Source organism: Acipenser ruthenus, chromosome 5 (genome assembly GCF_902713425.1).
Source record: "Acipenser ruthenus chromosome 5, fAciRut3.2 maternal haplotype, whole genome shotgun sequence".
Taxonomy (NCBI): domain Eukaryota; kingdom Metazoa; phylum Chordata; class Actinopteri; order Acipenseriformes; family Acipenseridae; genus Acipenser; species Acipenser ruthenus.
Window position 1 is genome coordinate 16133883 of NC_081193.1, and position 24026 is coordinate 16157908.

At 38.1% G+C, this 24026-nt stretch overlaps 1 protein-coding gene across 2 annotated transcripts; it reads right to left on the bottom strand.

Moving 5' to 3' along the window:
• Nucleotides 1-3195: 3195 nt before the first annotated feature.
• Nucleotides 3196-23173, bottom strand: LOC117402219 (uncharacterized). Of its 2 annotated transcripts, XM_059023733.1 has the most exons (25): nt 22824-23173; nt 22683-22738; nt 22114-22206; nt 21645-21772; nt 21412-21558; nt 15890-15973; nt 15652-15816; nt 15428-15524; nt 15129-15349; nt 14894-15047; nt 14595-14803; nt 14294-14411; nt 14026-14225; nt 13815-13929; nt 13530-13699; nt 13363-13427; nt 13167-13294; nt 12899-13088; nt 12672-12813; nt 12455-12548; nt 10098-10205; nt 5210-5287; nt 3976-4040; nt 3535-3704; nt 3196-3320 (listed from the first exon to the last, which is right to left on the bottom strand). In XM_059023733.1, the coding sequence occupies exons 1-22, from the start codon at nt 22844-22846 to the stop codon at nt 5232-5234; spliced, it is 2763 nt and encodes a 920-aa protein (XP_058879716.1). In that variant the 5' UTR covers nt 22847-23173; the 3' UTR covers nt 3196-3320; nt 3535-3704; nt 3976-4040; nt 5210-5231. The 2 variants fall into 2 exon arrangements, with proteins under 2 accessions (XP_058879716.1, XP_033859032.2); XM_034003141.3 differs by lacking the exons at nt 3196-3320; nt 3535-3704; nt 3976-4040; nt 5210-5287 and adding an exon at nt 9296-9918 and having other exon boundaries at nt 22824-23172.
• Between the last annotated feature and the right edge of the window lie 853 nt (nt 23174-24026).

Consider the following 24026-nt stretch of genomic DNA (forward strand, 5'->3'; position numbering starts at 1 on the left):
AAACGGCATTATTTGTGATATTGTAACTCGTTATTTTTGCTAAACGGCCCCGAGGTGAAAAAAAAAAAAAAAAAATCCTGGGCATAGAACCAGTTCTACACCAGATTGTCACAATCAATAGAGCTGAAAACAACACTTTACAGGTAGGGTCTCTCTTATCGACAGCTGCACCTGCACTAACCTGAGCGTTTGAATGGAAGTATCGTCACACTCCGGTGCTGTTAATAACATTCTGAACTACAGAAGTCAGGTTCGGTTTCTGTTGATGTCTCTGGCGTTGGTGGTTTAGCTTTTTTGTTGTAGAAAAACTCCAAACGTAGTTGTCTTTTTTTGCCATTTGAAGAAGGCTACATCAAATTCACTCTGTTTTTAGAACATATTTTCGCTGACTGAAAAAGTGATAGTCTCACACGAGAACAAATATAACGATGAATGGTCTTATACACTCATTGGTTGTTATAAGGTTTGAAATAAACTGCGGCTACATCGATTAGCAGCTCGTGAGATAACACCAAAACTACACAACGTAACATTGAATGAGTAAGTTGAAAGCACGAAAATTGAAACATTATCACATTAAATCGACAAGACAATGCAAATTATTATTATTATTATTATTATTATTAAATTGTAATATCTTCGCTTTCTCAATAAACGCCCAGAGCCGGCAATCTTATGCTTATATAAATACGTGCTCTTTCATGATGCCTACCATCAATAATTATTATTTTTTAACACTAGATTGCGCTAAAATTCATGTTATCTCAATCCTTGTGTCCTCAACTTTCTTTCCAATGTAAATCTATAGCGGAACAAATGCGCACCTGGACGCTCGAGCATTACAACACTTTTTGGGTAAGTTTTTATAACTTGGTGGCTTTTAAAAATGAGTTGTAGATGTACATTAATAATTTGTGGTTATTCTGAAAAATGTATTATGGTAATAGTAAAGCTTTCTGCATATAAATCCAACAATTGAAGCACAGGGTGTTAGCTGGGAATTTTTTGTAGGCCCAAACATGTGGTCTGTTTTGATGGGGTAAATTGCCCCCTCCTACATTGTGAAGACGCCTCTGGGGGCATCTTGCCCCAAGTTGTGTATTCTACTGACTTGGTTGCTGTTTTGATATACCGTATTAAAATTCTTCAACACTGGTTGGGTTCCGGTAAAACTCACCCTTAGTTGGATGCTTAATGTAAGGCTAATAATTAAGAGAAAGTAGAATTTAACTTTGAAAACAGATATTTGAAATGTTTCTTGGCATATGTTGACTGTTAAAAATGTTAATTGTTATGTTTAGTTATTTGTGTTTAAAATGCAAGTCCCATAGAAATCAAAGCCTTGACCCTGAAGATATGCTTTGTAATGTGAAAGTAGGGAGGGCTACATTTATATACTGTATATATATATATATATATATATATTAGATAGATAGATAGATATATAAGTAAAATGTTGTGCAGTTCTGATTTAGGACTCCTACTTTGATTGCATAGTCTTGTCTGTACTTCTAATTTTGTTTAAACAATTTTATTTTTTTGTTGCCAATAACATTGTTGAGATTATTTGCTACCAATAACACAATTTGAGATTATACAGAGAGAGAGAGTGTTCTGAAATTAGTAGTGTTCTTCAACCAAGTAGCCAAAGCACAGCAAGCTTGGGACACATTGTCCCGCTTGCAATGCGTTTCCTAGATTGTTATTGGAAATATGCTGGATTGGCTAGAAATTAAATCTATGCAGTATCAAGTGACTGACTTGATGGCTGTTCAAAAGGATCTGGCAGGTGATGAAAACTGGCACAAAAGTGTGATCTTGTCTACACCTAGCGAAGAGCCACATTTTCCTACACTTGCCAAGTTTGTCATTAATATGCTAGCTTTGCCACACAGTACTGCAGAATTAGAATTAATTTTTTCTCAGGTGAGCCTTGTAAAAACAGACATGGGAAATCAACTGTCTACAGATGTTCTGGATTTAATTCCGACTACCAAGACTGTTACCAGCACCAGCTTCAGACCAACAAAGCAAATGATCCAGTCTGCAAATGTGTCCATGTATGACCATAAGAAGTACATAAGAAATGTAGGTACATAAAAATAGCCCATTTTATAATGCATTTTATTGTTTTATTATTATTATTATTTTTTTAAATGATGGCAGTAAAAATGTGCATCGCCAACTAAGTTAACAAAAGCAGTTTATCGGGGTCTTTTTGTCTAATTATATTTTAGTTAGTGTTTTATACAGTTCTGCATTCATAAGAGATAAACAACAGGAGTCAGTGTCCAGGATCATGTGACAGTGTTTGTCTGTAAACCTCACAACTCTCAACTATACTGGACTATGTGGTAGCATGCTCCTCTTATCACATTTCATCTGCATATACCTTCACCAAGTTAAAACAATTCAAATAAAATAACCTTAGTTCTTTTTAAAAGTACACCTCAAGGATTTAATACAGTAGTGTCCATTAGTATTGACATTCTATTATATATTCATTTCAGCATTTTCCTTTGAATAGCATTATATCAATGTTTATTTTAATATAATGCTTTGACATTGGGGTGAAAGTTCCTGGTCCATAGCACTGACTTTCCAGCAGTAACCAAATTCCATATTGCTGGATTGAGTTGAAAATGTTCCTGAAGAGTAAATAGTTTAACTATTGATCAACTGAAATTATCTTTTGAGAAGAGTAGCAAAAATAAAATGTGTAGCAACTCGTCATGTCCAATACATTTATACAACAAGTTTACAAACATGTCCAATTGCTTATTTGTATTACCACAAGGTCTTTGTGAACATTAAGTTTCAACATACTGAGACTAATATATTCAGATATTCCCTGTGTGGCCTATACTATACAGCATGCCTAATGGCATGTTTATTTTTTTAAAACAATACTGTAAGATAGTGTCAAGTCATATGTTAACTTTAAAGTATTCCTCCAAAGAAAAAGAAGTGTCAACATTTGATTTTGAAGATAGACAACTGCATGCTCTGGTATAGCTCAGGGTGCAAAACAGAAATCATTTTATGAGTGGTGTTTTTGGTATACTTTTAACTTCTATATTTTTTCAATAGTCTTTCAGTAAACAGCCTTCTTAAAAAATATAAATACTAAATAACAAAAGAGATTATTCCACATGCTGTGTAATCTGAGTGATACATACAAATCAACAAAAGGAATTGCAAGTGAATCATTTTTATTTTCAGAATCTTTTTTGCATTTTGATAAAAGCTACAATTCCAGAAACAAATAGGACCACTGAACACATAAGGGTAGCTACTAGGAGACCACAGAACGGCTTGGGCTGAAAGAGAAAGAAATGGCAATTAGTTGCAAAGTTAAGTCAATCATAGTAATACTCTGAATTGGGAGAAAAATAAATAAACAAAAAACAGCTAAGGTGAAAGACTGTCTTGTAGGTATCAGCAGAGTTCTCACAACTAAAAGATTAAGTATTTTACATTTATATGTGAACAATAAACATTTTTAAATGAATCACATTTCAGCAAACTAGTTACCGTCTACAACAACATCCCACTTTGGAAGGCTGTCCCGGTCAGCAGAATAGGTTGCCAAGCAGTTCTCCAAGAACAATTCAACCTGTGGATCCCTGCTGAATACAAGGGTGTTCTTAAGTACTTCATAACAGGGTAATCCCGAGTTCCATAGAAGTCATTGTAGGACAAATCTGCAGAGAGAAGGGAGGATTAATTTGCGGACACTCTACTAAAGCATGTATCACTTCAAAGTAATAATGACTCATATCCAGTGCAAGCCGCAGGACGACCACAAGGTCACCAAGCCAGGCTGGATGACAGGTGCAGGATTATTCTGGTACAAAAACTGTAATACCTTGGTGTCACTGACCATATAGTGACAGGTAGTGCTTAACCTAGGAGACAGACGATGGTGTTAATTTAATTTTCATAATCATAGTCAACTTCCGATATAACACTTACCGGTAAGATGGACCAAATGTTGTAGAGAGCACTTCATTCTCATAAATCAGGAGGTTGTTGTGAAACTGGAAGAGAAAAGGCCAAAAGAACTGAAATGTATACTAGCAGCATATTCTATGAAACTGTCACAGCACCTAAAGATGCCCAAACAGAACACCCAGTTAAGTACATTTTAGCCAACCATTTTTAAAGTAAACTAATGTTCAAAGATTCAGGCAAAAGAGCCCAGCCAAACAGAACTACAGTACATGTATACATGGTAGAGATACAGATTCTTTAGGGCAAGTTCTTTGGTAGGTAATTGAGCAGAGGGTTCTCGGTATCTCACGAGGACTAAACTAGAACTACTGACAACCTTCTGGTTGTTCCACAGGAGTTGACATTGAAGTAGAAGACTGCATTGACAGCATCAGACTGAAGAAGCCTGCAGCTAGTATCTCTTAAATGTAAGTTGATTTGGAAGTAATCCAGGTACAGATTCCACTTTCATAGCAGGAGCTGCCATAGAACCTTTGGAGAAACAATCTTAAATACAATGATGTATATGCCTATACAAAGGTTATAGTATTGTTACTTTTGCATGCAACAGGTGTGGGGAAGATGACATATACCTGCATGATTCAAGGGTTTAACCACTTGACTGCCTCAAAATGTACAACATACATCCTGTTTGATTAATGCAAAAAAGGATTCTAAATCTTAATGTAATTGCTTTGAGTCAATCTTGTTCAGCATTGCAGCCTCTGTATGGGCAGGAATTTTACTATAGAAGACAAACTGAATAGTTGAGGGAAATGAGAAATGCAAAAAAAAAAAAAAAAAAAACCCACCACACACCTAGCAAATTCCTATAGAATCTTGTAAATTCCTAGTCAACTATTGGTTACACAACTAGTAAAACAGTTTATTGGTTGAACTAGCTGTTTGTTCAGTGCTGCACCTACAGTTGTAGTAAAGTTATATTAAACAGTGAGATTGGTAGTACGGTACCAAAATAAAAAGGTGGCATCATTCTGAAATTGTATCCCTAGCCGCTTTCCCTGACCAGACCTGCTTTAACAAAGGAAACCCTCACCCCATAAGGGAGCTAGTGGCTTGAACTGACAGGAGATAGGCAATTAACTTTATAAAATTGTGTACACAGGCAAAATCACCAACAATTAGTTTAAAAAAGTTTGTGTAAAAGAAAGCAATTCTCCAACATTGGGTAGATTAATATATACAAGTTAATTACCAGTCTTCATAGAGAGAAGGTCTCAATATCCTTCAAGGTCAAGTGAAGCCTGCTTCTGATGTCTGAAGATTTGATCACCTGCAGAAACAATACATCAGGTCAGTATGGAGTTTAACCCAAACAGCTAAATTGCACACTAAGTTACATCACTTACTTCATATGTGGCATCAATTGCATTGTATGGCACAGTCATCCAGAAATTGGTCGAATTAGCATTATACTTGTATAGGACAAGCATCCATCAAGTTCTCTTGAGCCCAAATAAGGAATCCAGTTGCGAACCATGTTTAACCAGGATATAGGCTCCAGAAACATCACAATAGCCAGTTACGGACAAAAAGCTGTTCACCATTGCCTGGGGATGCCTGCATGTCAGCGCCTGGGGATTTATGGTGTCCACCAGAACCAGTTTTTCCGCTCTTGGAGTGCCTTGCACAGCTGTCAGGATTTCTGCCGAGACTTTGGGGATTTTAAGGGGGGCGGTGGCCATTGAGGCCATGTGTGCTGTGCACAAGGGGGAGGGGGATATGTGACGGGGTACACCCCGTCCCTGTGCATATTATGTTTTGTATCATTTAAAATACAGGGCAGACTAAAAGCTGTCCTCCATTATTGTTATTGTTTGTATTTACTCTTGTGAGAATGTGTGACTGAACAGCTACGGATTACTGAATTAGCCGACAGTCACGCAGATTTATTAAACTCCTGCAAACTATGGCATAGGGGTTAATAAGATAATAAATATCCAGTTAATCCCTCGACCAGAATATAAAAGACCTGCAGCTTTGGCTGTGTTGCCAGACTTGGAAAGAGAGAAACAGGGGTCCCCTTGATATCTATAGACATAGTGGTCATGTCAATATTCTGACAAACAAATGAGAAGCAACCCAAATAAGCCCTCCTGTCATAGTATGTATTAAATGGCATCAGTAACCAAATTCTAGGCTAAAAAAAATAAAATAAATCCAAGTCATTAATATTTTCTCGTGTGAAAGGTACAGTTACACATTAATATACCAACAGAAAGCTCTGCGTTCTGGCCATCAGGAAGATTCAATGCAGCATGCTACTCAAAACGCCAGCAGATGCATTACTTCACTAGATCACACACTTAACCCAGGACCTTCAATGTAGCATACAGAATTACACAACTGTTTAACACCAACTTAAGTAAATCAAACATTTGCTCTAGTAGACTTCAAAAGCTGCTTCACTACAAAAGCACAGTATTTTAATAAAATCTGTGTAGTGTTATTTACAGGTATGCAGTAAAAGGTGGTATGCAGTGCACTGTGCTTGCCTAAACAATGCCTAACAACTTCCGCTAAGAAAGCAGGTAAGTGCCCATTCAAATCTGGTACGTTATGCGGTTCTCTGTCTCTCATATCTTTAATTTATCATATTTTCTATTGTCTTTTACATCATTGTTAATGTAATTAATCATATTTTCCACCATTAATATAGTATGCAAATATTTATCATATGCAGTACATTGGGTTTTGTACATTTGTTTTACTTGTGCAACTTTGCTGTGGACTTCTCATTTTGTCTTGTTTTTTTTTTTTTTTTTCCCCCTTTGAGAAATTGATTGTCTGTTTCCAGTTTAAGTTTGCAAAAAAATAAATGTAGAATTAATGGTTAATTACCTGTTTGACAACAGGAAAATACCCATCAGATTGCAATAGATTGCACATGTACCAAAATCTGACAGCGTACCACTTTCAATGTGAAAGGTATTGCTTTCTGACATTACATGGGTTAAGTTTTGGTACAAGTACCACATTCTGGTAAATTGGTTCTTCTGAGCAAAAATGTTGTATTTGTATATTTTATATATATATATATATATATATATATATATATAAAAAAGTCCTAGACATTCTGTTGTCACAAACCAAGACATTGATCTTAAGACAGGCAGCAAATAAATAACAGTAGCCTATTTGAGGTATGATAAAAAGGCCTACCTGGGGGCGGGTTTTTGGTCTAAACACCACTAAAGAAGCGAAAGTGAGAGGACGACCAGGTGCGGTCTTACTAACTTAACGGGACAAACACAAATAAAATGCAGTCAACCACTTAGCAGAAACGATCCCAGTGCAAAACATGAAACGTACCTATTGCACACGCTGAAAATAAAATTACTGACAATCTGCACAAATTCAAGGATTGTATTTTGTTTGAATAGGAAGCGTGAACATTACGGATTGACAAACTTCATGGGGTGAATCTTCGGTATGATTGCAACGTATTACAATGACCATTGAAATTGCTGGAATTATACTAAATTTAATGTTTAGGAAGCGATAGTTACTCTCGTCGAATGCAAAAATGATTTATGAATAAAAACGAATGAAAGAGTATTCATGCGCTATGCCGGTAATTGTCAATGTTATTAATCATGTATCCTTTACAGTGGGGTGTATGGGAACACAAATAAAAGCAATGCCGCAGCATGGGGAAAACATTCCTCATGGACTCTTGCCACTGTCACCACTCAGCCTCTAAATGCAATTCAAATAATAATCAGTCCTGCACTGGTGTCATGCCATTTACAATTACCTGTAAATTGATGCTTCAACCAGTCTTTGTTCTTTGCTGCCACCTACTGGTGTACCAATTTATAATCCAAAATAAAGGATTGTTCTGGTATAGTGCACATTTTTATTTGTTTATTTAGCAGACGCCTTTATCCAAGGCGACTTACAGAGACTAGGGTGCATCAGCTGCAGAGTCACTTACAACTACATCTCACCCGAAAGACGGAGCACAAGGAGGTTAAGTGACTTGCTCAGGGTCACACAATGAATCAGTGGCTGAGGTTGGTTCACTGGACCAGGAGGTCCCTGGTTCAAATCCCAACAGCCTGTGAAATTAGCATCCTCAAATGGCACCTGGAGAGTGTAGGTCTTAAATATTGGGAAAGACATGCTCCTGTACATTATACCATTTTAGGTTTGCTTATTGCACAGTTAAATCCTCTGGTCCAACTTATTTCTACAAGCTCCACATCAGGCAGGAATGCCCCCCCCCCCCCCCAGGTCATATTGAATACCTAGTCCTTAGGAACAGTGTGTGAAAGCTAAATTGCAAAATATGTAGTGAAGTATGGTTACATGCGATATGTTTTCCAATTAATAAGATTTAGGGTTCTTTAAAATACTTGTTTCTAGGAAAAGTAAATCATGAAATGTAGGTCTAAAATGCCAACACAATCTACATATAATGTTTAGTATAACATATCTGATTTGTGAAATTATTCTAAAGTTGTAATTAGCTGCCTCCTCTCTCTGACGTAGGAGGGATCTTGGGCACTGCTTGTCTGGTTTCCCTCCACCCCCTTCACCGATTTATTTATACCCATCATTGCTTTTAAGAAACTTGATAATTTGGCTCAAATATGTTATGCACATGACACCGAGGGGTTTTGCTCTTTGGAGCTGAAGACCTATATACCGATTATGATATTTAATGATAGCCCTTAACCAATTGGAAGATTGAAGTTTTATTAAAAAAAAAAAAAATAAAAAAAAAAAAATTGATATTTTGCATTCTATGGCACCAATTTTTAGTACACATTATTACATGGTGTTTATATAAAAGCATTCTGGAGGACTGTAATAGACCCATATGTACAGCAAGTGGTTACCAAGCCCCATTCCTCAAAAATCCACCACATGCAGATGTACAACCAAATATGGATCATGTTAGACACAGGTAAAACCCCCTCAAATGACTAAAAAAAGTGCAACATTGTTTTGATCATTGACCAGGACATTCTAGTCTAGCCCAAATATTTGTTCCATGGCTGAGAGAGAGAGAGAGAGAGAGAGAGAGAGAGAGAGAGAGAGACGCGACGACAGAGAAACACAACTTAAGCTTTTGCTTTAAAAAAAAAAAAAAAAAAAAAAAAAAAAAGGAGACACAATGCTACTGTAACAAGGTCCACAGTCAGTTACCATTTTCTAAGAACATATTGTCAACGAATTGATTAAATGTCTGCCATTGGCCAAGCAGATTTCACCACACTTGAATATATGGGATTGAGATTGGAGTTGCTTTTGTAAAGAAGACTGCCAAGGTACATTTTCTAGAGTTTATCACCTTGAATTTTATTACAGCCTGTCATGTGTAAAATAAAAGGAATTAAGACAAAGTTTTATATTACTCTATTCAAAATATCAGGAGAATGAAGACTTAATTCAATATGCCCAAAACACAGTAAACAAAAGTTAACGAGGCATTCTTTAAAATTTCCCAAATTGTTATTCTAGAAGCCAGATGCATGGCTTCTTGGGAATATATAATACTACACACTTAAACTGAAGCATACCAGAACACATTCAAGATCTAGACAGCGATTGTATGCTACAAGATAAATGGCACACATGCAAGGTGTGTGCGAGGCAAATCAAGACTGGATTAAAAGCTTGACGTGCAAGATCATGGTTAAACACATCTGGCTTACAAAATATTGTTCAGAAATATAAAAAGCACCAGGTTTCAGATAGTAAATGGTCCATAGGCTGTCTACACCCATTAGATTATAAAATTTAGACATACAAATACCCTTAAGAAACCAAATTCAGTTTTTTTTTTTTATTATTATTTTGAACATAAATCTTTTTGCATTTTCTTAAAAGCTACAATTCCAGAGACAAATAGAACCACTGAACACACACCACCAACTGCAACCAAAGACCAATAGCCTGCAGGAGAGAACAAAAAAAAAAAAAAAAAAGTTCAGCACAACTAACATGTACTTTAGAATTTAAATATCGATAAAAAAAGAAAAAAAACCAACACACACCACACCGGAAAGTGAACAGGAAATAAATCTTGAAAAAAGGTTAGGATTCACAAAACAAAAAAAACCCACCACACTTACTATTTCTATGCCTGACGCGACGGGCATTAACACTTCGCACCAGATCAACTGGTCCAGATGAAACAAAAGTCTTTGCTTTCTCTGCATCTCGCCACTCAGCACTGCGACCTAGAGTAAGAACAACAATTTAGGGTTTCCAAAACAATCAAGATCAATTGCCCCAGACTACACCACTTGATGCACCCAACAAGGGCATTAAAGGCAGTTAGTCCAAGCAAGTGGGTCTAACAATACCATTTATGATAACAAATACAGAGCGCACCGACAGAGCAAGAGCAAGAGCAAGGTTAGTTCCGATTGCAGTGTACCAAAATCAGGCCATTGTGGTCAAAAATGAAGTAGAATAAAGGCAGTCCTTGCTTGTAAATATGTCAATAGGAGCTACACAAGTGTTCCTTATGTCCGTATAACCAGGATATAAAACAAATGCATTGCATATTTAAAAAAAAAAAAAAAAGTTTATATTTGAGTAGTTTAAAATTGAGAAAATTAGTGGATTAAGAATCTGTATAAAGTCATTTGAAATACATTATAATGAACAGCAAAAAATACGACCATGCCAAGCTTGAGTAATGGCAGCAGCAAACTTAGCGCAGTGACTGCACGATTGTCATACCATTACTACAGAGTTACAGCATTGACAGTCCATGCTTTCTCTTGAAATGTTCCCCTCCCTTTTTTCTTCATCTCATTGTCCGACATGAATGGGCAATCACGTAAGCGAATGGACTGTCCCCATACTGAATTGTTCTCTTAGAGTGCCACTTGCAAATCTACGCTACAAAACCAGTTGTCGTAGTACATCATGTGGGAAAGGTTCTGTGGTATAATTGACACAAGTTTGAAGACTATGTTTCCACTTGTGCCAATATCCGGCATTCCATCAACTGGTAGCACGGTATATCTCAAAGTTGTAAAGCACCCTTTGGATAAAAGCATCTGCTACATGACAAATTATAGAGTATCGCCTCTCAAATACTGCAATATGCCAACAAAAGTAAGCCCAACATATCCCTCTGTAAGCATAACTTTCTGGATACATAAGTTTGTTCATTTTATATAGTAAAACTAATACAATACCAAATTCTAGTTATGAACAATTCTTTACCTATAAAAATTGGTAATTTTTCAAATCTGCAATATTACAGTATAAAATACTCCTCAAAGTGGGCCTTCACACATGCAAGCTAACACATTGTGGTAATTTAATTCAATGACCAAATGGGACGCTACCATTTTATTTAGATTGTTACCTGAAAATAGGAGCATGCAACTACATAATTGAAGCATTTGTTACAATGTGCAATAGAGGGTTAATGTTCAGGGAGGTCATACCCAATATTAACTTTAATGGCTTTCATTTTTACAGCATGAAATGTTTCATACTGAAAACATGATTGTTTGACCTGTATTTGTTCACATTTTCTGTAACTGTTTGATATCTGTTAAATAGTTTATTAAATCCATCAGACCAAAGTGTTGCATTTCTTGTGCATCAGTATATATTTTAAATAACTCCCAATAAAGCCTTTCAGCCCTTCTAAAAATTACTATAGTAAATTTCACACATGTGCTTTTCCCCAGTGCCAATACAGTACGTTTGTATTACTGCTTAATTTGATACATTAAGTTGTACGAACACATTTACTTTAAACCTGAACGTCCACTTGTGTATCAAGAGAAAACACAAGGATACAAAATTAATTTGTTACCTTTGCAATAGAATTTATCCAACATTGTGTAGTTTCACAAATGTCCTAGATTTGTTCGTACATTAGATGTTGGGATGCAAAAGGTATGCAGATTAGGAATTGCAGTTGAGGGCATTTCCTCCCCTCCCTCCATATTAAAACAACCATATACCAAGAATATTGAAAGCACAAATACCAAACAGACTTTATGAAGCAGGCTATAATCATTAAAATGTACACAAAGCACAATGGGCGTGTAGATTGTCCTGTAAAAGCACACCGTATGCATTTTGTAGACTGATTCCACTTGACATATTGGTCCAATTATATTTGCACTAAACATAGAAAAATGATTCTTCAAAATCATGCAAGACCTTTTTATTTATATATATATATATATATATATATAAATTACACACACGTTGGTTCTCATGATCAGCCAAAACTAAAATCAGTAGTATTGTCCAATTAGTACTCTGCAATTCTGACAATTTCATTGGGATTCTCTGGTCTCAAAGAGTCCGCTTCAAGTAGACAAAAAGCCACTGGTACACTGCAACTGACCCTAAAAGGCTTATCCATCTGGGTTGAACTTCCAGGAGCAATAACATACCAAAGTCTAAAATGCAAATTACAAGGACTTGGATTAATTAAAAGCCGCCTTACCAATCCTCCGTTTGGCAGAAACACACTGTTTATTACAGAGGCTGTCCGATATCTGGTTTGCATCACACATCACAACACCACAGTGGAAGTAAATCTGTTTAAAAGAAACTGGCATTAATGCACCGATATATAGTTTTAAACTGGTCAAGTAATTCCAAGGACAAAATAATCTAGCAGGCGTTTGAGCACTTCTTACTGAAGCTTCACGTGCCCTTACCTCCCCTTTCAGTGCATCCTGGTCTTCTGCAAAGGAAAACATCTTCACTTCAAATCTTTTGAAATGAGAAGGAAACTTGACTCTCCCATTGGAGGAGACTGGATGAAAGAGGGTCTTGTAAGTGTCAGCGGTGTACTCACAACTGGAACAAGAATAGTCAGTTGAAGGAAGAAACAAAAAATCTTAGTTACGGAACATAATACCTCAAGTGGATTACAGTATCATACCTCTCCACAATAACATCCCATTGTGGAAGGCTGTTCCGGTCAGCTGAATAGGTAGCCCAACAGTTTTCAAGAACCAAGTCAACTTGTGGATCCTGGCTGTACATGAGTTCTACCTCAAAATATAAAGGAGTTCTCAAGTACTTCACTAGAGGATAATCTTGAGATTCATAGAAGATACTGTAGGATGAATCTGGAAGAGAGATGTCAGAATCAATATGTGGAAGCAAAACTAGAGCGTGCACCTTTAAAACAAATGTCCAAGTCATACCCAAGGAAAGACGCATTACGACCTCAAGGTCGCCAAAGCCAGGCTGGATGACATGTTGAATATTATCCTGGTACATGAACTGAACGACTTTGGTGTCATTGATCTGAAAGTGACAAGCAATTGCAAACCTGGAAAGGAGGAGAGGGTGTTAATGGATTCAACTTCAAATAAATAAAACATCTGAATTAATACTTACTGGTAACTGTTACCAGGAATCGAGAACAGCACTTCATTTTCATAAATCATGAAATTGTTATCAAACTGGGGGAGGAGGGGGAAAAAAAAAAAAAAAAAAAAGAGAAGGTCAGATCAAAAAGTAACAGGAATCATACAAAAAGTTTAATACCCAACAACTCCACTTACCCGTCTAGTTGTTCCACAGGAGTTGACACTGAAGTAGAAGACTGCATTGAAAGCATCAAAATAAACAGGTCTGCATCTCGGATCCCTTAGAGTTAATAGATTTGGAAGCAAGCTGGGGACAGATTCCACTTTTACAGCAAGGGCTGCCATAGTTCCATTGGAGAAACATTCTGGGGAAAAAAAATTGAATCCAAGATAACTATGCACAATTAATAGCACTGGCACCATTTCATGCAACCATGGAGGAGTCCTAGCTTAAAGTTTCATGTTAAAAGAATAAATTACCAATCATCTTTGTAGGGAAACTGCAGGACAGAGAGAAGGTAGTCACCACAACCATGGTCTCAATATCCTTCAAAGTCAAGTCAAGCCTGCTTCTGATATCTGAAGAATGGATTACCTGTAGATACACCACATCCTGTAAGTATGGTGCTGGACCTGAAGTAATCAAATTTAAAAAAAAAAAAAAAAAAAAAAAAAAAAAAGCATTCCTTACTTCATATGTTACATCAAGCGAATTGTATGGCACAGCAATCCAGAAGTTGGTAGCATTGTCACTGTAGTTGTACTGGGCAAGCAGGCCACCAGCAAGTTCTGTTGACCCAACAAAAGGAATCCAGTTGCGACCCAGGTTGCCATATGTTACCTGGATATAGAACTGGGCAATGTCACAATAGCCAGTTACTGTAGGTGGAACTGCAAGAGAAGGAAAAGGTCAATAAAAGAAGCTGATTTGATAGAGATGTGCACTTAATGTCACTTACTAATAGTTTTAACTGTGGCAATAACTTCTGCTGGATGGGTGAAGTGGATATCCTCTGGCACAATATTCAGCACATAAGTGATGGTTAGAGTGAATGTTCTGGTGACTGGAGAGGTTGGCTGCAACATACAGAAAGGACCAATGTAGTTTGTATTAAGTAATAAAGGCAAGGAGAACATGGATATATCCAAAGGTCACTGAAAATTCCACATGCTCATAAACTAATCTGACAGCAGTTGCAAGTCCAATTTAGCAGACAATTCCAGTTTATAGAAATAACTTTATAGTGGATCATAATTCACCTCTGACTGTACATTGGGGTCCTCAAATGGCACCTGGAGTGTGTAGGCCTTGGATCCATTGGGAAAGCTATGTTCCTGGGCATTGTACCCTTTTAGGTTTGCTTCCGGCACAGTTAGAGTCTCTTGTCCAACTTTAATTTCTACAAGCTCCACATCAGGCAGGAATGTCCCCAGGGTCACATTGAATAGCTGGTCCTCTGTAACAGTGTCTGGGGGGGGGGGGGGGGGGATTACATTTTGTGAAAGTGAAAATCTGACCTGGTACACAGGTTCTGCATCTGCACAGCTTTAATACTTACCGTTTGTGACATGAGGTGGCCGAGGCAAGAAAGGAGTGGTTATTGGGTGAAGTACTGTGTACTTGGTTTCATCATACACCTCATCTTGCCAGGTATGCTCAAGCATTGCTTCAATAAAAAATGTAGTTCCATATGTTTTGTTCAACACATGGCTCTAAAAAGAGATAAAGAGATAATTTGGTTGGTTATTCAAATTGGGTGGGGAAGGAGAAGAGAAGATTCCATTTTTACAAACCTTGTAATAGCCACCATCTGCTCCCACAGGAATTTGAACTGTGATGAGATTGGGACCAACATCCAGTTTATATTCTCTTTCCTCAACTGTTTCAGGGTTAAGCTTTTGACCATCAATCCCCATTTGAACATTCAGGTCCTTAATGGGTGTTGCAGAAACAAGAGGTGTAAGGACTCGTGGAACTTTCCACGTAATCATATCTTCCGTGAACGAGGTGTCATCTGAGGATGCAAATACCATTTATTGGTATGTAAACAATAGATGTAGGATTTGCCGCAAGAATAAACACTTTTACTCACAAATAGGACATGCAACTGCAGTATCCACCATCATGAGCATCCATCTCTTCTTATAAAAGGTAGTTGACCTTATGACTGCCACTGGCACAGTCTGGATCTGTTGGAGAGCAGGGGGGGGGGGGGGGATTTACATCCCATTCTGTTAAAGCAGGCATGTGACCAAATTTGTAGTAATTTGGACAAACCTATAATGCATGGGAAAACAGCCACTTTTGATCACTCACCTCCTGAAGCTGCACTTCAGTTGCATTGTATGCAGCTCTAAGCATTATTCGGGTAGGTGTAGTGCTTATTCCATAGCCATTGGATATGGCCTGAGCAACAGTCATAGATTTCTTTTCTGAACCATGGAACACTACCTGCCAGACTGCGCTGTCAGCAGCAGCTGCCTGCAGGGGGTGAAATTGTTAGTCAACAACTAAAAATTTACAATTTTTAAAATCGTGGTTCGATTTGGGTTACCTCAATTTTTATGTTGGACCAATCCTCAGGTTGATCTTGAACAAAGCTGGAGCCAATTGGTGGCACTCCTCTCCTAACAGATACCTAAAAGACAAAGTATATTTGAGTCACGACATTTGTAGTGCTGTAACTTTCGAATAATCTATCAACTTGGAAGCATAACACACTGCCCAATGTGACTGAAAAATCGCGTTGCTATTGATCGCATCGGGCAGTGTCCGGGGCTTAAATGGAGATTATTATTTATTTCTTAGCAGACGCCCTTATCCAGGGCGACTTACAATCGTAAGCAAATACATTTCAAGTGTTACAATACAAGTAATACAATAAGATCATGTCGCAAAAATATATAAAAACTTTAATATACGTATTAAAACAAACAGACTTGCAGTCGAGTCCTCAGACCTTGAGTCAGAGTCATCAGGGTCAGAGTCACGATCATTCGAGTCCAAGTCCTTGAAAACAAACAATCTCAAAATCAATTTCCATTTAACTAGTGGTAGTAGTGGGGGAACAGTTCACCTAACGGACATTGTCCGATATCCCTCAAGAAAAATGCAAAAAAATATTTATTTTTCTAGCTAGATTATTCTATTTGCATGCCTTTTTCAACTTTGTCTGTCAATCTTTTGGACTATTGTTTGAATGTACCTACATTTTATAGATAAGCTTGAAATTTAAGTTTGTTAATGTTTTTCATTTTGATAGTCGTGATCTGGATTTGAATGGGCGCTTCCCTGCTTTAACGGAAGTTTAGTAATGCGCCGGAGTACCATTTAACTTGTACGCAGGTAAGAAATTAGTTACTTTCCCTCCGACTACAGCATCTACTTTGACTTCAATTCGGGTAAAATCTGCCAATCTGATTTAGACATTGCCGGATCAAGTTACACATTTTTCAAGAATGCAGTTTTAGAAATGTATTTTTAGTGTTTTGGGGTGGCGGGGAGGAGCCGAGATTCAGAGTTTAAAGTACGCTGCAATCTAACTCGCTTCTAATTTCTTATTCTTACTACTATTGGCTGCAAAGACACCACGGCTAACCAGTGATTGGATGTTTTGTTGTGTTGGTTTTTATTGTGCACAGGTTTCCTAGCAACTAATCTTACTTGTGCAAAAAAAAAAAAAAGTCGTCAATTAATATCTGAGTCACGGAGCCCAAATGTCAGAGCCCGAGTCACAGAAGGTCAAGCGAGTCTTTTTCGCGATTCAAGTCGGGGCAGCAAAACGCAACAAGTCTCAGTGTGTGTAATTCATATTTTTTATAATATTACACACACACACCTCTGGAAAAAATTGAGACCACTGCAAAATTAAGTTTCTTTGGTTTTACTATTTATAGGTATGTGTTTGGGTAAAATGAACATTTGTTTTATTCTATAAACTACCGACAACATTTATCCCAAATAAATGCTCTAAAATGACAATATTTTTATTTGCAGAAAATGACAACTGGTCAAAATAACAAAAAAGATGCAGTGTTGTCAGACCTTGAATAATGCAAAGAAAATAAGTTCATAATAATACTAATGTTTTAACTTGGGAAGAGTTCAGAAATCAATATTTGGTGGAATAACCCTGATTTTCAAGCACAGCTTTCATGCGTCTTAGCATGCTCTCCACCAGTCTTTCACATTGATGTTGGGTGACTTTGCCACTCCTGGCGCAAAAATTCAAGCAGCTCGGCTTGTTTGGCTTGTGACCATCCATCTTCCTCTTGATCACATTCCAGAGGTTTTCAATGGGGTTCAGGTCTGCAGATTGGGCTGGCCATGACAGGGTCTTGATCTGGTGGTCCTCCATCCACACCTTGTACTTGGCTTGATTCATGCCAAAGCTGCCCGATTCCAGCATTTCTGAAGCACCCCCAGATCATCACCGATCCTCCACCACATTTCACAGTGGGTGCGAGACACTGTGGCTTGTAGGCCTCTCCAGGTCTCTGTCTAACCATTAGACGACCAGGCGTTGGGCAAAGCTGAAAATTGGACTCATCTGGGGGTGCTTCAGCAAGGCTGGAAATCGGGCAGATTTCTTTGTGAAGGACGCATGAATCAAGCCAAGTACAAGGTTGTCCTGGAAGAAAACTTGCTTCCTTCTGCTCTGACAATGTTCCCCAACTCTGAGGATTGTTTTTTCCAGCAGGACAATGCGCCATGCCACACAGCCAGGTCAATCAAGGTGTGGATGGAGGACCACCAGATCAAGGCCCTGTCATGGCCAGCCCAATCTCCAGACCTGAACCCCATTGAAAACCTCTGGAATGTGATCAAGAGGAAGATGGATGGTCACAAGCCATCAAACAAAGCCGAGCTGCTTGAATTTTTGCTCCAGGAGGGGCATAAAGTCACCCAACATCAATGTGAAAGACTGGTGGAGAGCATGCCAAGACGCATGAAAGCTGTGCTTGAAAATCAGGGTAATTCCACCAAATACTGATTTCTGAACTCTTCAAGTTAAAACATTAGTATTGCGTTTAAAAATGAATATGAACTTATTTTCTTTGCATTATTCGAGGTCTGACAACACTGCATCTTTGTTATTTTGACCAGTTGTCATTTTCTGCAAATAAAAATTGTTATTTGGAATTTGGGATAAATGTTGTCAGTAGTTTATAGAATAAAACAAATGTTCATTTTACCCAAACACATACCTATAAATAGTAAAACCAGAGAAACTGATAATTTTGCAGTGGTCTCTTAATTTTTTCCAGAGCTATTATATATATTATATATATATATAATTATACACATACAGTACTGTGCAAAAGTTTTAGGCAAGTGTGAAAAAATGCTGTAAAGTAAGAATGCTTTCAAAAAGACATGTTAATAGTTTATATTTATCAATTAACTAAATGCAAAGTGAGTGAACAGAAGACAAATCTACATCAAATCCATATTTGGTGTGACCACCCTTTGCCTTCAAAACAGCATCAATTCTTCTAGGTACACTTGCACACAGTTTTTGAAGGAACTCGGCAGGTAGGTTGGCCCAAACATCTTGGAGAACTAACCACAGTTCGTCTGTGGATTTAGGCAGCCTCAGTTGCTTCTCTGTCCATGTAATCCCAGACAGACTCTATGATGTTGAGATCAGGGCTCTGTGGGGGCCATACCATCACTTCCAGGACTCCTTGTTCTTCTTTACGCTGAAGATAGTTCTTAATGATTTTCGCTGTATGTTTGGGGTCGTTGTCATGCTGCAGAATAAATTTGGGGCCAATCAGATGCCTCCCTGATGGTATTGCATGATGGATAAGTATCTGCCTGCACTTCTCAGCATTGAGGAGACCATTAATTCTGACCAAATCCCCAACTCCATTTGCAGAAATGCAGCCCCAAACTTGCAAGGAACCTCCAACATGCTTCACTGTTGCCTGCAGACACTCATTCGTGTACCGCTCTCCAGCCCTTCGGCGAACAAACTGCCTTCTGCTACAGCCAAATAGTTCATATTTTGACTCATCAGTCCAGAGCACCTGCTGCCATTTTTCTGCACCCGCGTTCCTGTGTTTTCGTGCATAGTTGAGTCGCTTGGCCTTGTTTCCACGTCGGAGGTATGGCTTTTTGGCTATGAAGGCCACTTCTGACCAGACTTCTCCGGACAGTAGATGGGTGTACCAGGGTCCCACTGTTTTCTGCCAATTCTGAGCTGATGGCACTGCTGGACATCTTTCGATTGCGAAGGGAAGTAAGCATGATGTGTCTCATCTGCTGCAGTAAGTTTCCTTGGCCGACCACTGCGTCTACGGTCCTCAACGTTGCCCGTTTCTTTGTGCTTCTTCAAAAGAGCTTGGACAGCACATCGGGAAACCCCTGTCTGCCTGGCAAGTTTCTGCCTGGGAGAGACATTGCTGATGCAGTATAACTACCTTGTGTCTTGTTGCTGTGCTCAGTCTTGCCATGGTGTATGACTTGACAGTAAACTGTCTTCAGCCGAGTTTGGCTGTTCCTCACCCAGTTTTATTCCTCCTACACAGCTGTTTGTTTGTTAAAGATTGTGTTTCAACCTACATATTGAATTGATGATCATTAGCACCTGTTTGGTATAATTGTTTAATCATACACCTGACTATATGCCTACAAAATCCCTGACTTTGTGCAAGTGTACCTAGAAGAATTGATGCTGTTTTGAAGGCAAAGGGTGGTCACCCCAAATATGGATTTGATTTAGATGTCTCTTCTGTTCACTCACTTTGCATTTAGTTAATTGATAAATATAATCTATTAACATGTCTATTTTTGAAAGCATTCTTACTTTACAGCATTTTTTCACACCTGCCTAAAACTTTTGCACAGTACTGTGTGTATATATATATATATATATTTATATATATATATATATATATATATATATATATATATATGAAAAACAGACAAGCACTGTACTTTAACTACTAGCCAAAATATGTCTAGAATAAACTGCTGCTACAACCATGGAGTAATTTATTAATAGCATTTTAATTAAAATGACACCAAATCACATTTTTATTTAGAACGAAGGGAACATACGGCGTCACCCAAATGCTTATAATAACATGCATCATGTTTTCCATTCATTTAAAAAAATGAAATGGTACAACTTAAAATGCTGTTAATACATTTAAAATTATATAAGTTTGTGGGTTTACCACAGAATTAAAGCGATCTCTGAAACTGCCAGTTGATGCTCATCTCGGAGGTTCCGGGGTCTATCAATCTTTCACTACAGTTTATCCAATGCCAAGTCCATATACTGCCACGAATTGGAGGGGAATGACAGATGTAACACTTGAATTGACACTTGTATTGTAACACTTGAAATGCATTTGCTTACAATTGTAAGTCGCCCTGGATAAGGGTGTCTAAGAAATAAATAATAATAATGTAAGGTGACTTAATTGGATAATTTACACATACTATTTTCTTTAAAATTCATTGGTTCTCATTTCATTTTCAGCGATCCGATCAGCCAGATTAGTAGATGTAGTAATTACAACATGTACTAAAGTCAAATGAGAATGTTTAATGTTTTACCACGATGACCTTCCTGCTATACTATCTATCTATCTATCTATATCTATATCTATATACACACTGCGCTGCAGGCAAACACATGGTTTCTCTTGGGTGTTCCAACAACGAGCTTGTGCTATTGTGATGAGTTAATTCTTGCAAGACTCCCTTTCATTTAAGGGGTTTGAGGTTTTACTTTTGATTTAGCATTCAGCTGAATCTGTACGAGCAGCATCCACCATCTTACATAAACACTTGATTCATTAGTCATTTTATATATATAAAAAATGAAAAAATCAGGTATTTTAATACCGAATAACTGTTACATCACTAGACATTTGCAAGAGAAATGGAAAGAATTTTGGGAATGTTAAAACCTTGTATTTCCAGTTTCAAGAGGCATGTAAACAGTACCTGTTCCAAGCCAGTTTTAAAGCCTTAAGGCTCCTTCCTATTGGCCAAGCGTCACTGCATCACCAAGATTTTGTAGTTGGCCATGTAAAAGTTCTTAAGATCTTGGGTTCTTACCTCCATGTAGTTTCTTTCACATAGAATTTCCCTCGTTGCCCATGGGAAATAAGGGCACGTCATCGTCTGCATGTATGAGGAAGATGAAGACATATCGCTATTTGGAGACACGCCAATTCTTACAGCAAGTTTATAGGTTTCATCATTCTTTGAATGAAAAGAAAAAGGCTAGTTTAGTGCCAGCATAGCTATACAGTAGTATATTTTGAAAACTAGAAAAAAAAAATACATACTGTGTTTTGAGCAAAGCAGCTTAGGACAGAAGCAAGGAATTTGGCATTTCCCCAGAAATCCACAGATAAACTATATCCACACTGTGCTGCCAGTTTTGGAGAGAGGGAAACAGACTGCCCCTGTTTGTCTACAGAAAGACACAATTGTGCAATCATTCAAGTGTACTTAAGGTAACTTTTAAAATAAGCAGAGTACGGGCCAACAGGAAAAGTAACCTAGTAATGGCACATCATTACACTATTGGCAAATGGATATTTTTCCAAAGAGTTTTTCAGCCCATGTGATTTCATATGTTATAATTGTGGAAAAATGTCAGTTCTCTTCCTCAGTCAAAACCACACAAAAGAAGTTTGTTAGATGGGAAACGTGGGATCCCAACACTTACTGCCGTTAATAGAAAGTGCTTTGCTTGACTATATATAAATAAACTAAACATCCCTACTCTTTAAATGTAGCTTAGTCACTCACTTATGGGGTCAATCCGGAAATATTTTCCAACAAGAAACGACCTATCGAGCAGTATCATCATAACACTCCCTTGACATTCTGTGGTCACGAACCCTGCAAGAGACAGCAATGTTATTTAAAGAACACACACACACACCACCCCACCGCAGCCAACAAGTAGGCTACAAACTAAAAACAGCTGGGGCTCCCGAGTGGCGCATCCAGTAAAAGCACTCGCTAGAGTGTAGGATGCGCTCTATGGACTGGACGTCACGAGTTTGAGTCCAGGCTATTCCACAGCCGACCGTGGACGGGAGGCGGCTGCACGGTGAGTTCGCAGTGTGTAAAGAAGCGGGCGGCTGACGGCACACCCTTCGGAGGACGTGTGTTCATCTTCGCCCCTCCCGAAAGCGCAGGGGTGGTAGCGGTGAGCTGAGCTTAATAAAATAATTGGGCATTTCAAATTGGGGAGAAAAAAAAATAATAAAAAAAGTAATTGGCAACGACTAAATTTATAAAAAAAACAAATTAAAAAAAAAAAAAAACCCACACACACTAAAAACAGCTACCTGGTACAGCCAAGGACCTACCTTTAGGTGGTACTTGCGCCCAAACTGTGGTCGCCAATGCCAACAACAATGTTATCCTGCAGAGAAATGAACAAAAGTGAGCAACAAATATAGCCAAAGTTACAAATAAAATCCCAGTTATAAACAGAGTAAACAACTTGCCCAAATCTTAAACAACGCGCCATGTCCAACGTTTAATCAAAAAGGCAGCCAGATCAATGCAGCAGTCCCAACGAACCCAGCAACTCAAAGAAAAACTACCTAAACGATAAAAAGCTGAGCTTGGTGTTTATCCTCATCGATGCTTTTCTTTTTTTTTTTCCCCTTGTTCTTCCTTTTTTGCTTTATAAAGTCAATCATTGATCAGCGAGACACGGTAACCTGTGATAATTAGTGAATACACAGCTGCTGCAGTGCAAGTTCAACTACAATTGGAAATCCCCTTGGTTTCAGAAAACACGCCACAAAGGCGACATACCATTTACATTTTCACGAGGAAACGACTTAATTCAAAGGTCGAGGTATGACACAGGCCAGGTTTTTGGGATGGAACCGCATAACAGTCTCGCGTTTTGATTGGTCCATGTCTGTCACATGAATATGTCATCACACGAGTGGAAAAGCTTGCAGGCATTTTTAACAGTGTGATCAGAGAGAGAGAGAGAGAGAGAGAGAGAGAGAGAGAGAGAGAGAGAGAGAGAGAGAGAGAGAGAGAGAGAGAGAGAGAGAGATCTGCTTTCCACAACCTTACCATTAAAATATAATGTGGTATTATGCTGTACTGATATAACAAACTATGGGTAATTACTTTATATAAATTATCATGTTATGCACGAATGTAAGAATTGGCTTTCTGTGGTGGTGTACTTTTTTCTTTCAAGTAGCATATATCTATAATCGTTTTTGCGATCTATTTTAATATAAATACTCTATTGCAGTTTTGTTAGAGGATACATTAGTTTATCTCTAATGTAATCACAGTTTTACATATAGACTGCCCCTGTTTTCATTTACGTCGCAAATTCTGGGCTGCTTTGCTTTTCAGGTAATGTCCCAAATTCTGGGCCATTTTGGTTTGCAGATAACGTCCCAAATTCTTGGCCGCTTTGGTTTTTAGATAACGTCCCACGTCCCAAATTCTGGGCCGATTTGGTTTTTAGATAACGTCCCAAATTCTGGGGCGATTTGGTTTGCAGATAACGTCCCAAATTCTGGGCCGCTTTGGTTTTTAGATAACGTCCCAAATTCTGGCCGCTCTGATAACATCCCAATTTCTGGGCTGCTCTGGTTTTTAGATAACGTCCCGAATTCTACATTTTCGAATTCAGGCCAGTTTTTGAGATATTCTGCTCAGCTGACAGCCGA

Bases quoted from the DNA above. Each gene is read 5' to 3' on its own strand.
- LOC117402219 (XM_034003141.3), bottom strand. From the start codon at position 22,846: ATGGCGCGTTGTTTAAGATTTGG. The intron at 22,207-22,682 runs GTAGGTCCTTGG...TGTCTCTTGCAG, and splicing joins GGCGCAAGTACCACCTAAAG to GGTTCGTGACCACAGAATGT. The intron at 13,700-13,814 runs GTAATTTATTCT...TTTTTTCCCCAG, and splicing joins TTTCCCTACAAAGATGATTG to AATGTTTCTCCAATGGAACT.